Here is a 16,579-nt window from a genome sequence, read left to right as displayed (position 1 = left end):
TAAGGCTTGGCACTGATCTTGGTTGATGAAGAAGAGCTAATAGCTCCAGCTACAAAGAAAATGGCATAATGAAGGGAGGGGCTGCAAGTCTGGAGGAAACGGATTCTGCCCTGCCTGGTACAAGATGGTGGAGGTGAGCATACTGAAGGAAAAGATGCTCTGGAGAAAGAGATGTGCTGTAGAAAGGACAGAGGGCAAGTACCAGGCAGAGGCAGACCGGGCTTCAGGTGAGAGTAGCCTGAGCCTTCTCTTGACCCCACTGGGATCTGAAGGATGCCATCTGACTAGCATACCCTGGGCCTCTCCTGACCAGCTGGTGAGGGGTGCTGCCTCCTATGCCTCCCGTCCTATTAGCCTCTGCCCTGCTACTCACTTCTCCACATTTCTGCATCATCATCTTCCTCTGTTGCTTGTGGAGCCTCTTCTTCCAGGAATCAGGCCACGTTTAGGGAACTAGTACCCTAGAAGAAAGAAGACTCATAACTTGGGAGTTCAGCAACTCCCCAAAGTCTAGGTTCTGAAGACACTGGGGTTACAAAAATAAGGTGCACAGACTCTCCAGCCTATAAAGCAGTTCTTCGCAGTCACTTTATACCCTACATGCCATTCCCACAGCAGACGCCTCCCATACATCCTTACACACCCTCCCCATTCCCAACACCTCTTTGTGCACTCTTATACACTCTCCCCATAGAAGTCTCCTCCCTATAGATGGAGCTCCCTTTTATTGTCCCAAGTGTGGAAGAGAGAGGTGACTTTGGCATCTAGCTACTGCAGGCAGGGTGGTTGCTCATTTGGGGATGGGCAGCTGGAGTGATGGCTCAGTGACTAAGAACATGTAGTACTCCTGCAGAGGGCATGAGTTTGGTGCCCAGCACTCACACTGGTAGCTCACAGCTGCCTTGGAACATCAGTTTCAGGGGTTCCGGTGCCCCCTGGCTTCTGTGAGCACCAGCACTCATGTGCGCACACATACCCCATACACATACACAATTAAAAAAAAAAAGATAGAAGAGGGAAATATCTATCCCCATACACCAGTAATGACAACGCTGCACGACTATTACATCACAAGAACTGAAAAGGAGGAGCCCCACATATCAGCTTGGACAGTCTGACAGGGTCAAAAGCAACATTAAAGTTCTTTTTCTTACTGTGATAAACCCCATTCCTCCTCCTCCTCCTGCTCCTCGCCAGCCTTAGTTCCTTTCCCCAATCCCAACCGTTTGTGTGTCTCCTACCATTCAGACGCACAACTCAATAGAACAGGGAGTTCTCATCTAGTGTGGATCCTGACTTCACTAGTTTAGTGTCAACTTGACAGAGTAATGAATGGCATTACATCGATGACATGTGGTGGTTTGAATAGGAATGGGCCCCATAGATTCATTGTGTTTGAATGCTTGGTCATAGGGAGTGGCGCATTAGGAGACATGACCTTGTTGAGCATGTGTGTCACTATGGGTGTGGGCTTTGAGGTCTCCCATGCTCAAGCTATGCCCAATGTGGCACACAGTCTCCTGCTGCTGCCTTCAGATCAAGATATAGAACTCTAGGCTCCTCCAGCACCATGTCTGCCTGCTGCCATGATTCCTGCCATGATGATAATAGACTGAACCACTGAAACTATAAGTTTCATCACTAATGAAATGTTCTCCTTTGTAAGAGATGCCTTGGTCGTGGTGTCTCTTCACAGCAATGAATCCCTAAGTAAGATAGCATATATAGGTGATATTTAGTGGTTAGTGGTTTTCTCTAGACTACTGTGCTGGCTAGTTTTGTGACAACTTGACCCAAGCTAAAGTCACCTAAGAGAAAGGAATCTCAACGAAGACAATGTCTCCATAAGATTGGGCTGTAGGAAACCTTGCAGGGCATTTTCTTAACTAGTGACTGATGGGGGAGGGCCCAGTCCATGGCAGGTCCCTTCCTGGGCTAGTGGCCGTCCTGGGCTAGTGGCCCTGGGTTCTACAGGAAAGCAGGCTGAGCAAGTCCTGAGACGAAAACCAGTAAACATCACCCCTCCATGACCTCTGCATTGAAAGACCCACAATGTGAGGACTCCCTCACGTTCTGACTCAGGAGAGGCGACACCCCAAAATCACCCACAAGAAACGATCTTGCTGCAACTTGCAAGAGGATTTTTATTCGAGAGCGTTCTCGGGCCCATGGTCATACACCACGCAGGGATAGAGGACCATGGCGCCCTGAGTAGCTGAGTAAGGGGGTATTTAAAGGAAGAAACCACAATTCATGGAGGTGGGGAGGGCGTTGTTGGAAAATACCAAAAATACCAGTTAAGAGTCACAAGGAAGTATAAAGTCACAAGTGTCAGGTTATCTCTCAAGACAGTTTCTAAGAGCCCCTAACAATCTAAGAGCCCCTAAAGATAGCACATTTGCATTGCAGGTTCCAGTAATGGTCAGGGTGTCATTCTTTGAATTGAACCCAGGAAGCAGGTGGGTGGAGGAAGGAATGTCGCTATCTGTTTTATGACCAGTACCTGGAGCACTAAGCCACAAAGGCTACACTCCCAAGCCTGGGCCCAAAAGCCTCGAATTTTGTTTTTACTTTGCTATACTTTTTTAATACTTCTTCAGCATCAGCTCCTGCCCCCAGGTTTCTGTCCTGTGTAAGTTCTTGTCCTGACTTCCTTCAATGGTGGAGTATGATGTGGAAGAGCCAAATAAACTTGTTGCTCCCCAAGCTGCATTGATCCTAGGGTTTTATCACAGCAATAGTAACCCACACTAAGATAATCTATTTCTACCTCACATACATGTATTTCGCATGGAAGCTTTATATCAACACTATCAAAAGATATCAATACCACTTACAAAAAATAGAGGCCAGACGCGGAGGAAAGGAGCTGCGACTAGCCGCCCAGAGGCCGCCGAGCCAGCGACGCCTGAGCTAGTCGAGCCACCGTCGCCGCGCCCCCATGGCGGCCGCCAAGGACAGTCACGAGGACCATGATACTTCCACAGAGAATGCAGATGAATCCAACCATGACCCCCAGTTCGAGCCAATAGTTTCTCTTCCCGAGCAAGAAATTAAAACGCTGGAGGAAGATGAAGAGGAACTTTTTAAGATGCGTGCAAAGCTGTTCCGGTTTGCTTCAGAGAATGACCTCCCAGAATGGAAGGAGCGAGGCACTGGAGACGTCAAGCTTCTGAAGCACAAGGAGAAAGGGACCATCCGCCTTCTTATGAGGAGGGACAAAACCTTGAAGATATGCGCCAACCACTATATTACACCAATGATGGAGCTGAAGCCGAATGCTGGCAGTGACCGAGCCTGGGTCTGGAATACCCACGCAGACTTTGCTGACGAGTGCCCCAAGCCTGAGCTGCTTGCCATCCGCTTCCTAAATGCTGAGAATGCACAAAAGTTCAAAACAAAGTTTGAAGAATGCAGGAAAGAAATTGAAGAGAGAGAAAAGAAAGGACCAGGCAAAAATGATAATGCCGAAAAGGTGGCCGAGAAGCTGGAAGCCCTTTCAGTGAGGGAGGCCAAAGAGGAGGCTGAAGAGAAGTCTGAGGAGAAGCAATGAATCACTCTTGTCTTTTTCCTTTCCGTTTCTTTTTAAAATTTGCCCTACCCTTTAAGGTTTGTTTTTCTGTTTTTTTTTTTACAAGGGACTTTATAAAAACTGAATTCCAATCTTCAGGTTGTTTTTTTGTTTTGTTTTGTTTTTTTTAAACTTTTTTTTCTTCCAAGTTTTGACACCATTGAACATGACTTCAGAAATCCATTCCCCAGTCATGAAAATGTACTGTGCTAACTTTCTTTTCCATAGTGGAAACACTTATTTATAGTCATCAAAAAGAGTGAATAAAAATGCCTTTGAAAACCTGAAAAAAAAAATAGAGGCCATATAACAACAGATACAACAGGAATAAGGTTATTTATTATGTCAAATCCTATCTTCAAAGAGGTACTCAAACTTTCTCATAGCTCAGCAATAAGAAGCACGGCTCTCATGGGACTAGTATAAAGATTAGAGTAGTCTAATGTATAAAGGTTTTAGACCTGTGCCTGATTATATACATATACATATATATATATATACAGTGTTCAATACATATTAATCATCTCATAAACAATTAATCTGAAATTAAGATACTGGTTTTGTTTTGTTTTAGAAAAGGAGTAATTCCCCTTTTGAACTGGGAGGGGGCATGGTTGGGAGGTCTGGCAAGAATTAGAGGCATAGATGGGGGCAGAGATAATCAAAATATGCTGTACACATGTATGAAATTTTCTGAAAAAAATTAATTTAAAAATAAATGGCTTCTTAAAGAGCTGGACAATGGTGACATCAGTACACACGCTAACCTGGGGTGGGGGGAAATCTCATGGGGCCCAAACCGTAGACAAAGAACTACAGGCAACTAAGGAATGCCGAGACACGGAGAAATAGTCTTCCCCAGGGAAGAGCATACTGACTGGTTATACCAATTGGTCAGCCCTGAAACCTTATACATATAACAGTGTATAGACTGGACAGGTTATATTCATATCTATAAGGAATATATGTGTATATTAAGAATATACACACATGTAACAGCGATTAGAGAGCTAGAGACCATGAATCAGACAGACAGCACTGGGGTACATGGGAAGGGTTGGAGAAGCAGAGTGAATATGATATTGTGTTATGATTAAAAAACAGATATGATGGAAAAATTATATGAGGTGGCTGGAAAAATACCTCAGCAGTTAAGCATACTGTGGCCCTTGCAGAGGATCTGGGGTAAATTCCCGACACCTGCGTGACAGCTCACAGCTGTCTGAGATTCCAGTTTCAGGGAATCCAATGCCCTCCTCTGGCTTCCAGGAGCTCTAAATGCACACCGTGCACAGACTTGCAGGCAAAACACTCATACGCATAAAAGTAAAATGTACAAAACAAATGAATAACATGAACTACTGCCCCTGGCCCAAGCTGAGGCTCACTGAGATGGTGAACCATCCTTACCAAGACACTGAAAACTGACCTATGTCAGAAACTGGGCTGTAAGGAGAATACACACTTACCTAGGGAGACCAGGTTCTGGTGAATTCTCTTATAGTACACGTTCTTCTGCAGTAAGGCAGCTAACTCCTCCTCCTTCAATCCCCGTGCTTAAAGGCCACCAGCTCCTAAAACACCAGAGAATGCGCCTAAGCGATGTAAAAAAACAAAACCCCCTGTCTTAGTCAGGGTTTCTATTCCTGCACAAACATCATGACCAAGAAGCAAGTTGGGGAGGAAAGGGTTTATTCGGCTTACACTTCCATGCTGCTGTTCATCACCAAAGGAAGTCAGGACTGGAACTCAAACAGGTCAGGGAGCAGGAGCTGATGCAGAGGCCATGGAGGGATGTTCTTTACTGGCTTGCCTCCCCTGGCTTGCTCAGCCTACTCTCTTATAGAACCCAAGACTACCAGCCCAGGGATGGTCCCACCCACAAGGGGCCTTTCCCCCTTGATCACTAATTGAGAAAATGCCTTACAGTTGGATCTCATGGAGGCATTTCCTCAACTGAAGCTCCTTTCTCTGTGATAACTCCAGCTGTGTCAAGTTGACACACAAAACCAGCCAGTACACCCCCCAAACCGGGAAAGAGCTGACTTTGAAACAATGTCTCTCACTTCAGGAGGCTGAGACAACTAAGTGAGGCTGAATTGCCATTCTCACACCCTAGGGGTGGGTGTGACCTACCCCCCCCACCCCTACCCCACCCCCTCAATCCCCACAGCTGACCAGGTCTTTATGTCTTCAGTCTCTCATAAAAGAGAGTAGAAAAGGGGGGTGGGGAGGCTGGAGAGATGACTCAGAATTCAAGAGCACTGACTGCTTTTCCAGAGGTCCAGAGTTCAATTCCCAGCAACCACATGGTGGCTCATAACCATTTGCAATGGAATATGATGCACTCTTCTGGTGTGCCTGAAGACAGTGCACTCCCAAACAAAAAATAAAAATAGAAACCTGGTCTCCAGACTTTTCAAATCTTGTTCTGATTAAAATGGGATGTTGAACAAATCAGGGCAGGGAGACAAAAAGGGAAGCATTCAGTATGGGTGCAACTCATAAAAGTGAAGACAGTCTTAGACAAGTGGGGGTGGGGCGCATTAACAGGGAAAATCCAGGAATCAGAAATGATCCAAGAGCCACGACAAAAGACAGCTTAACTCACTTGCGGTCCAGAAGGCGGCAGAACATCTTTGCACCCTGCTTCTGCTGGCCACAGGTTTCCCTGTATCCTGAAAGCGCAGGGTCCTGAGCCTAGAGGAGAAATATAACCACCACACTGAGTCCTCTCTGGCCACAGCCACAGCCTGTCGCCCAAGTATCACCCTGTCCTACTGTGAAGTCAGCAGTATCCCTGGATTTCCCTTGGCAAAGCAAACAATCATGGAGGCCACTTCTGTTCTCAGCAAAGTCGAGCTCCAGTCATTTCCCATCCTAACCCTCTCCCTGGGCTTCCCACAGGTTTCTAAGTAAAGCAGAAGTTCTCTGCATCAGTGCTTTCTGATCTGTCAATCAAGTTCACCAGGGAGGGCCCTGGAGAGATGGCTCAGCCCTTAAGCGAGCTTAATGCTCTCACAGGAGGACCTGGGTTCCGCTCCCAGCACCCACATAGCAGCTTGAAATCATCTATAATTCCACTTCTAGGGGATCCAACATATTTTCTGACCTCTGCATGCATGTGATACACTACATTTATTCAGACGTGTGTACACACACACACACACTAAATAAAATCCAGGTAGCTTCAACTTCTAAATAGCAAATCAGAAGTTTACAGGAACCACATGAAGACCAAGCTACATACTTCTGAGGATTAAATGTTACTGACATACACTGCCGTAGGTCTTTGTTTTGGTTTGCTTTTTGTTTTTGAAAGACAGCCTTTGAGGACCCCTTCCTACATTTTCAATCACTAATTTATAAGATGACAGGACCACCTTACCCCAAAAGCCTGAACTTACAATCATCTTTTCTGGAGGTCTTTTCCAGGTGATCTTTTCAGTAATTTCCTGTTTCCTTCTCAGACTCCATACAATTTTTCCCCATTCCCTTCTAACTTCAGCTCAGCTCTGTGCATAGGTAAGTGAAACTTTTAACTTCTAGGACAATACCCTGAGTGTCCACATGAGGCAGTATAACACCATGTATAGAATAAAACCCATGGCAGGTGGTCTAGCTTTTAAAAAGACTTTTTTGTGACTAAGGGAAAGGGGGTGAATTTGGGAAGAGTTGGGGACACGGGATAGTATGAGCAAAACTCATTGTATGAAATTCTCTGAGAACAAATAAAAAATGGAAAAGAGGACAAAAAAAGAATAATGCAAACCAGAAGTGTAGCCTCTGCAGGTCTAGAGCCTGATGGCCAGGTAAAAAATGTAGAAATGCTGTATGGTGGCACCTGTAATCCCAGCACTCACAAGGTGAAGCAGGAGGATTGCAGGGATTTCAAGGCCAGCTTCAGCCACATAACAAAATTCTTTTAAAAAAAAAAATGGAATCTAGGAAGGACTGCAGTCCCTAAGGGGATAGGCCGTCCACAGGAAGACCAATGGTAGTCAACTAACCTGGACTCTTGGGGAGCTTTGATTGGTGAATCATCAATCGCCAACCAAAGAACACAGATGGGCTGGACCTAGGCCTCTCTGCACATATGGGGCAGATGGGTCCTGAACAACGCGAGCAGGGCTATCCCAAAAGCTGTTGCCTGTGTGTCGGATATGTTCTTCTAGCTGGGCTGCCTTGTCTGGCTTCAGTGGGAGAGGAAGGGCCTAGCCTTGCAGAGACTTGAAGTGCTGGCAATGGGGATACCTGGGGGGGGGGGGGTGGCAGGGGGAACCTCACAGGCTCAGAGGAGAAGGACAGGGGTTGGGGCAGTTAGGATGTGAAGTGTGTAAATAAGATTAATTAATTTTAAAAAATCTGGGATCATAAGCACAGGCTATTTATTCAATCTTGTGTCAATAATACAAAGGCAGTAGTGCCTCTTGCAAAGCTGCTACTTAACAGTCAAACGAATTAATAACACAAACCTCCTACAGGAATACATGGTTTGTATTAGTGCCCTCTTTCCCATCACTTGTTACTAGCTCTTTCAGAACTTTCTATAATATACTGGGATCATATTGATCCTCCTTCTCTAAATTCTCCCAGACCCAACCCCATTCTTTACCCACCTGTGTTTTGTTTTGTAAATCAAGTCCAATGTGTACTGCCCATATTCTCTCAGGTGTGTGGCCATTTATTTAGTGGAGCATGGTCGACTTATTGCCATCATGGAGAGAGAAGGTGGGCCCAATGAGCAGCTTATTTTTTTTTTTTTTTGTCTTTTTTCTGTGTCAAAAGGTGAGGCGTGCCTGAATCTAGCCACATGCTCTTTCCTGTCCGTGCCCCAGCCCTCCTGCTAGAAATAGCTATGATCCCAGATTTCCCCCTTCTGGGTATATATGTAATATATATTGTTCTCTTGGTATACACATAGTGTGTACTTAATATATTTTGTTTGTAGTTGGAATTGTTTTTATTCAAAGGACTAGGGGCTTTGTTTCCTTAGTGTTGAAAGCCCCCTAGTTCTAACCTAGTAACCTGAATTCCTGTGAGACTGATACTGGAAAAGGCTAAACTTGCAGTCCTCTGTCTCCCATATTTTAGATCCTCTTGCACTGGACATTTAGCCATTCATTAAAAGTTCACTTTTGGGGCTGAAGAGAAGGGTTAGTGGTTAAGAGCACTGTCTGCTCATCCGGAAGTCCTGAGTTCAATCCCCAGAAACCACATGGTGGCTCATAGCTTTCTATAGTGTGATCTGATGTTCTCTTCTGGCATGTATGTGTACATGCAGAGAGGGCACTCATATACATAAAATCAATGAATCTAAAGAAAAAAGTTCATTCTTGCCCTAAAATAAAAAAGATAAGAATAAATCAGTATATTTATACTTAACACATCAAGTCTAGATTCTTTGGTAGTGTTGATTTTAAAAGAACACTGCCTTTTAAAAACTTATGCACATATGTGGGTATGTGCACATTAGTGCAAGTGCCCCACAAAGCCAGAGGCATCAATTCTCCCAGGAACTAGAAGAACAGAAGGTTGTATGTTGCCTGGTATGGATGCTGGGAATTGAACTCAGGTCCTATGTAAGAGCAATACACATTTTTAACTGCTTAAAGGAGGAGGTATAAATGAGGAGGCGGGACAGTGAGAGGCAGGGTAGGGCTGAGATAGAGGAGGACCTGGTTTGACGCTGTTCTGGGGAGTAATCCAAGATACAGCCCAAGTTCTTGGGTTTGGGGAGGCTGTGGACTAGAGGCAGACTGGGGGGGGGGGGAGGGAGGGAAATGGAAAGCCCTGGGTGCACAAGACAATGATGGGACAAAAAGGCCATTTAGCCACGACTCTTCAAAGTCAGCCTCCAACCATAGGTCCTTTCCCACAAGCCTATCCAACACTTCATGCACTATGCACTCATTTTTCCACAGCAAGCTCACCAAAGCCCCCACGGCATAACACATTACAGGACCTCATGCCACCTATTTTTGTTGCCTCCCTCAGCCCCATGTCCCCTACTGCCCCAGCAGGTCCATAGTTCCCATTATGGAATCTCAATCTTCTCAGACACTCCAACACTCACCTGGCTCTCTGAAGGTTCTCGGCAGACTGAATTTCCAGAAATTTCCTGCTCCAAATTCCTGGGAGAGCGCATGCCCAGTCAGAGGTTCACGCATGCGCACTAGGGCAACTCCCACTCAGTGGGGGTGGGGAATAACAATTCACGGGAGTGGGTGGGGGCGGGGAATAACAATTCACGGGAGTGGGTGGGGGTGGGGAATAACAATCCACAGGAGTGGGTGGGGGCCTCCCACGCAATGAGAAGGGTCACGTGGTGGTGGTGGTGGTTGGGGGGGGTCGATGGGGAACCTGGATAGAGTTGGCGTCCCAGAGGCAGTACCGATGCAAGCAACTCTCTGTGACCTTCGAGTTCATGCCTCAGCTTACTGAAGAGTTGCTACATAATTTCAAAAATTTGAAAATTAAAAGTTAACGGTGAAATCATTTTCCTATCACGGGTGACCAAATTTTCACACCCCCCACGCAATCACCCAGGTGACCATTTGAATGGCTTTGAAATGAACTTCCAGATACCCCTCCCCTTACAGGAAGTGGAGAAAAATTTTTCAACAGAATTTGCTTTTAATTGATTTTTAAAATCTTCAACTTTGCAGATTAGGCAACCGAACAATATATAATTGTCTCTGGCTAGCTTTTACTGTCTGGTGCACCCGTTATATCATATGATCTACTAGGCTGCTTTTCAAGGAAAAAAAAAAATACCGCTGTTGTTCGAATTGTCCACTGTTCACTTAGGCCTGTGTGAATGGGTGACTTTTAGATGCCAGAGAGAGGGCCAAAGATGGACCCTTGGACGATGCTAACCGGGCATTTTCTGAAACACGCATCCTGTGAACCACTATGATGATGGGTCATGGCCTGGATCAAACAGTTCACTGGGCTGGAGAAAGGCTCTCTGGGAAAGGAGCTTGCAACCTGGCTTGATGATCCTGGACCCACATGGTGGAAGAAGAGAGTTGACTCTCTCAAATCGTTCTGACTCCATATGTGTGCTGTTGCATAAGCATACTATAAATTAAGTAGTCTGTTTTTTAAAAGAATGAATGGCCATCTGCTTCTAATCACCCTCCTCCATGTTCGTTTTTTTCTTCCTTTCCCTTCCCCTCCTCCTCCCTGCCGGTTTCTCCTCTTCCATTATTATTGTTTTTAAGGCTTTTTGAACAAAATATTTGTTTATTTTATATTCACTGGTGGTTTTGCCTGCGTGTATCTCTGTCTATGTGAGGGTGTCAGATCACATGGAACTGGAGGTACAGACAGTTATGAGCTGCCATGTGGGTGCTGGGAATTAAACATAGGTTTTCTGGAAGAGTAGCCCGTGCTCTTAACTGCTGAGCCATCTCTCCGCCTTATTATTATTTTTTTAATAGGTTGCTATGGAGCCCGACTGACTTCAAACTCATTCTGGCTTCTCTTTGCCACAATTTGTACAGTTTGGTTTGTCTTTCCATGAGCGATGCTAGAGGGGGTGGATTTGAGATGTGTTCTTTCTGCTCTTTCTGCTTGTTTGCCTCATGAGTAAATTTTCTTTTTCAAAACTCATTGTTTTAATGACAACATACAGTGTGATGGGGAAAACAGGCCTGTCTCAGTAACATATAGATATTAATATGTATATGTGTTCTCACAGATATACACACTCATATATTTATGTGCATGTATATTTATGAGCATGTATGTGATACATGTATATGCACATTGGACAAATTAATATAATTTATAATGTGCTACCTCGTATATATTTGTAGTCATGATTTAAGGTATAAATATTTATTAAAAGTTTTGTTTGAGGTATCCTTTATGTTTATAGAGAAATTTATTACTATCAACAATTAAATAACAATAGAAATATGCTGCATATATGTTTACATTATTCTCATTGATTGCTTCTCTTTGTTATTACTATTTTTTTAACATTTCTTTCTTTATTCTATGCTAGTTTATATTTTGAGTGTGTATGCATGGTGCGTGTGGGGTGCTATGGTGCACTTGTGGTGTTCAAAGGACAAGTCGTGGGTTTTAGCTCTCTCCTTCCACCATGTGGGCTCCAGGAATCGAACTCATATCATCAGGCTTGGTGGCAAGTGCTGATGCCATCGCTATGGCCCAATTCCTTTTTCTCTTCTTTTCATTCTGTGTTTGATTTTTATTATTTAGTCTTCTCTCATATAGTACATCCCAGTACATCTCAGCATCCCTTCCTCCACTCCTCCTAGTGCTCCCCACCTCGCATCTCCTCCAGATCCACTTCTCTGTTTCCCTTCAGAAAAGACCAAGCCTTCCAGGGCTATCAACCAAACATGGCATAGCAAGATGCAATAAGACTAGGCACAAATCCTCATATTAAGGCTGGACGAGGCAACTCAGCATGAGGAAAAGGGTCCCAACAGCAGGCAAAAGAGTCAGAGACACCACCACCACCACCACTATGCCTACCGTTAGGAGTCCCAAAACACCTCTTCCAATTGTTTCTTTGTTTGTTTGTTTGTTTACTTACTTACTATTGTGTACCTTCTTTGTTTCCACTACCTCAGAACTTCATATTCTGCACCACAATGCCCAGCTTCCCATCTGATATGTTTGAACTTATTTACTTATGTTCCTGACTGTTTTGCCTGCACACATGTCTGCATACCACATGCATACAGACCATTTACTCCCTGTTTGCAGCTGCTAGATAGATTTGGTGATATGGTTATATCTCGCTTTATTTGCTTGGGGTTTTCTGATGCTCAGCTAGGCTGTTTTCACTGCAGTCTGTGTTGATTGCACACACAGCCTTGATCTTCAGAAATTCAACATGTGTGAAAATCTACTGTAGGTATATCCCTCGGATTGGATCTTCAGAATTTCACTGTGTGTGGAAAACTACTGTAGGTATATTCCTCGGATTGGATGTTCAGAAATTCAACGTGTGTGAAATCCACTGTAGGTATATCCCTCGGATTGGAATCACTGAGGTGAAGGGTTGGCTTTCTGGCAAAGATTTCTTCTCTTTTATTTCTTTTCCTCTTTTTTTTTTTTCTTAAAGATGTTTTTAGACAGAATCTCAGTTTGTAGCCAAGGTTAGCGTAAAATTCCCAGTGTAGCCCAAGCTAGCTTGGAATTTAAGATGATCTTCTGATGGAAATGCTCAAGCACTTAGAACTAAAGGTGGGAATCACTCTGTGTGGCTTTCTGGTCAAGATCTCAGAAACTATCCCGCCCCAGCCACAAATTTACGGAGTCTCCAGCTTAGGTGAGCCATCACCCAAACTATTATGTTGAGTGGCCTGGAATGTTCTAAAAAGCAGATATGGAAAATGATATTTAGGCTCATTCGAGCTCACACATTTCTCTTTTTGTTAACAAGATAGACTGTTTACAGCTTTTTAGGGGCCATTTTTAAATTAATACATTATTATTGTTAATATTGTGTGATGTATGCATGCATGCATGCTTGTGTATGCACATGGCTGTGTGTATTTGTGTGTGTGTGTGTTTATGTGTATATGTGTATATATATGTGTGTTTGCTGGCATGGATGTGTGCTGAAGCCAGAACTGTACATTGGGTATGTCCCTTAATGGCTTCTCCAACTTATTTATTTATTTATTTATTTATTTATTTATTTATTTATTTAGTCTGAAGTTCACTGTTTTGACTAGATGGGCTCTTCAGTGAGCTCCCAGAATCTGCCTGTCTCTGCTTCTCAGTAGTGAGGTTGCTAGCACATTCACAAAGCCACTATGCCTGGGTTTTTATATAGGTTCTAGGCATCAGAATTTAGGAACTGGGTCATTGCCCTAGCCTCATTTGTCTTGTTTCTATTGTTCTTTTTTCCTAAATTGTATGATAGGGCCTCATTACATGGCTTTGGCTGTCCTGAACTTCTGTTTAGACTGGCTGTCTTCTGACTCACAGAGATCCGCCAGCCTCTGCCTCCTGTGTGCTGGGATTAAAGCTATAATACCACAATGCCCTGTCCTCCCCAACCCTTTTTAGATTTATTTATTTTTATTTTATGTGTAAAGGTATTTTGCTTGAATGTCTGTCTGTGTACTACACACATATGGTGCATGAGGAGGAGAAAAGAGGATGTTGGATCTCCTGGAAGTGGAGCTACAGCCCCTTGTGAGCCCCTACATGGTGCTGGGAATCGAATCTGGGTCCTCTTGGAGAGTAGCTGGCATGCTCCAATGATGAGTCATCTCTCCCACTCCCCGTTTGTGTTCACGGAAGCAACTTCTCAAGGGGTCAAGATATGTGAGCAGGTTATGCTCTAACATGTACAGTAGTTATTTTATTCATGATGCTTATGATGGCAATAACGGTGTCATGGCTAGCGTGGCTTGCTGTGTGACGTTTGCTTTCTGTCAGTGGCTGTGCTAATACAAGTTTGTTAGGTGAATGCTTTCCTCACAAGGAACCTGCTTTCTGCACAATGAAACTCAGGCTAAGAGGAGTGGCTCAAAGCCACAGACAGATAAGACTCCAACAAGTATCTGTTCCAGTGGGACTATCTATTTATGCACTCATTTAAATGGGGCGGGAAACCTTGACTGAGAGAGCAGAGTGAATGGTGTCTTCCCATGCTGCATTAAGCAGAGAAAGAAGCAGAGAACTAAAGGAGCCAAGGTCCCTGTTCTGACATCTGAGATTATTTTATGCTCATAAAATGTAAAGCCTCACTGACTTTATGGGTATCAGAGAACAGATTCTAAGGTTTATGTGGAGAGGCCAAAGACCCACAGGAGCCAAGACTCCAAGTCTGGAAGACTGTGTTGCAGTTATCATGACAGCCCATGTGGTGCTGACAGAGTGGATAAGTAGGTCAAGGACAAAGGACAGAGAATACAGAAGCAGACTCACTCCTACAGCCAAAAGAACTCTAACAAAGGCACGAGCACAGCACATGTGGAGACTGATATCCAAATAATGAAGACTAAAATAACTGGGCATGAGCAAGACAAACAAAAACAAATAAACACACAGGCACGTGCACACACACCCCCATCTGCAAACCCTATACCCTCCCCCAAAAATATGTTGAATGAATCACAGACCTACATAAAATGCAAAGATAGCCTAGGAAAAGAAATTCTAGATGACCTAGAGTTTGCCACGACTTTTTAGACACACACATACACACAATGTGATGGTTTGTATAGGCTTGGCCTAGGGAATGGCACTATTAGAAGGTGTGGTCCTGTTGGAGTAGGTGTGTCACTGTGGATGTAGGCTATAAGACCCTCATCCTGGCTGCCTGGAAGCCAGTATTCTGCTAGCAGCCTTCAGATGAAAATATAGAGCTCTCAGCTCCTCCTGCATCATGCCTTCCTGGACACTGCCATGCTCCTTCCTGTCTTGATGATAGTGGACTGAACCTCTGAACCTGTAAGCCAGCCCCAATTAAATGTTGTCCTTTGTAAGAGTTGCCTTGGTCATGGTGTCTTTTCACAGCAGTAAAACGCTAAGAAACACACACACATACACTTGAAGAGTCAAATCTGGTGTGTGACTCCACAAAGCACTTACCTGGCATACTTCATTTACTAGACAGCAATTATGTTATTTAAACTCTCTAAGGTTTCATCAAAATGAGTGCAATCTTACTTAATATAATTATATTAATATAATTACTTAATATAATGAATATAATTCAATGCAAATAAACATGTCAAGATTTTGCATATCTCATTTCATTCATTTTTTATGGTCTAGGGGGTAAAAATGAACAAACTTGTTTGTTTGGTGTTTTTGTCTGTTTTTGAGAAAAGAGTTCTCTATGTAGTACTAGCTACCCTGTAACTCACTGTGTAGACCAGGCAGACCTTGAACTCACAGAGATTCCACTGCCTCTGCCTCATGAATGCTAAGAGTAAAGGTGTATGCCACCATGCCCAGCTAATTTAAGGCCTTGTGTGTGCTAGACAAATACTATATCACTGAATGAGTCTCAGCCTCATGATTCTCTGCATGACAGCTCTTCTTCCTCAAAGGTTGGAAGACACTCACAGATGAGGTCATTAATCAATATCCTATTACTATGACGAGGCACCATGACCACAGCAACTTTTATAAAGGAAAAAATTTAATTGTGGCTGGTTTACATTTCAGAAATTTAGTCCATGGTCATCATGGTGGGAAGCATGCTAGCATACAATCAGGCAGGGTGCTGGAGGAGTAGCTTGAAAGTTCTACATCTGGACCCAAAGAGCATCACTAGGCCTGGCTTGAGCATTTGGAACCCAAAAGCCTACTCCCAGTGACACATTTCCTTCAACAAGGCCACACCTACTCCCAAAGGCCACACCTCCTAATCCTTGTCAAGTAGAACCACTCCATAATGACCAAGCATTCAAATATGTGAGCCTAAGGGGCCATTCTTATTCAAATCACCACATAGCCACTCACACAACACTTAGAGCCATTAGGATGCTTCCTGAACTTCTGAGTCTTACAGGAGGCCTCCTTAGTCTTAGTTAGGGTTTTATTGCTCTGAAGAGACACCATGACCAAAGTAACTCTTTTAAAAGACACCATTTAATTAGAGCTGGTTTAACTGGTTCTGAGGTTCAGTCCATTATCATCCTGACAGGAAGCATGGCAGTGTCCAAGGCAGGTATGGTGCTGGAGGAGCTGAGAATTCTACATCTAGTCCTAAAGGCCAACAGAAGACTGGCTGCCATGCAGCTAGGAAGAGAGTCTCAAAGATCGCCCCCACAATGACACACTTTCTCCAACAAGGCCATACCTACTCCAATAAAATCACAGCTCCTAATAGTGCCACTCCCTGGACAAAGCATATTCAAACCACCACAATGTCACGTTTCCCATCACGGTGCCTAAGCCCTCTTACATCCGTTGGGACCTATCTCTGGATGTGATGCTTAGTTTTGATTGACATATTGTCCAACAATGTGGACAGGAGTCTTTTTTTTTTAATTGTCA

At 44.0% G+C, this 16,579-nt stretch overlaps 1 protein-coding gene across 1 annotated transcript; it reads left to right on the top strand.

The window, feature by feature from the left end:
* Positions 1–2,854: 2,854 nt before the first annotated feature.
* Positions 2,855–3,835, top strand: LOC110297360 (ran-specific GTPase-activating protein). Its single transcript, XM_085842384.1, has one exon. It carries the CDS (start codon positions 2,942–2,944, stop codon positions 3,551–3,553), a length of 612 nt encoding a protein of 203 aa, XP_085698510.1. The 5' UTR covers positions 2,855–2,941; the 3' UTR covers positions 3,554–3,835.
* The last annotated feature ends 12,744 nt before the right edge of the window (positions 3,836–16,579 follow it).

The sequence above is a fragment of the Mus caroli genome, unplaced genomic scaffold (assembly GCF_978045245.1).
Source record: "Mus caroli unplaced genomic scaffold, Mus_caroli_1 scaffold_8, whole genome shotgun sequence".
NCBI classification, from domain to species: Eukaryota; Metazoa; Chordata; class Mammalia; order Rodentia; family Muridae; genus Mus; species Mus caroli.
This window is presented reverse-complemented; position numbering and strand designations above follow the sequence as displayed.

Bases quoted from the DNA above. Each gene is read 5' to 3' on its own strand.
- LOC110297360 (XM_085842384.1), top strand. From the start codon at position 2,942: ATGGCGGCCGCCAAGGACAGTCACGAGGACCATGATACTTCCACAGAG.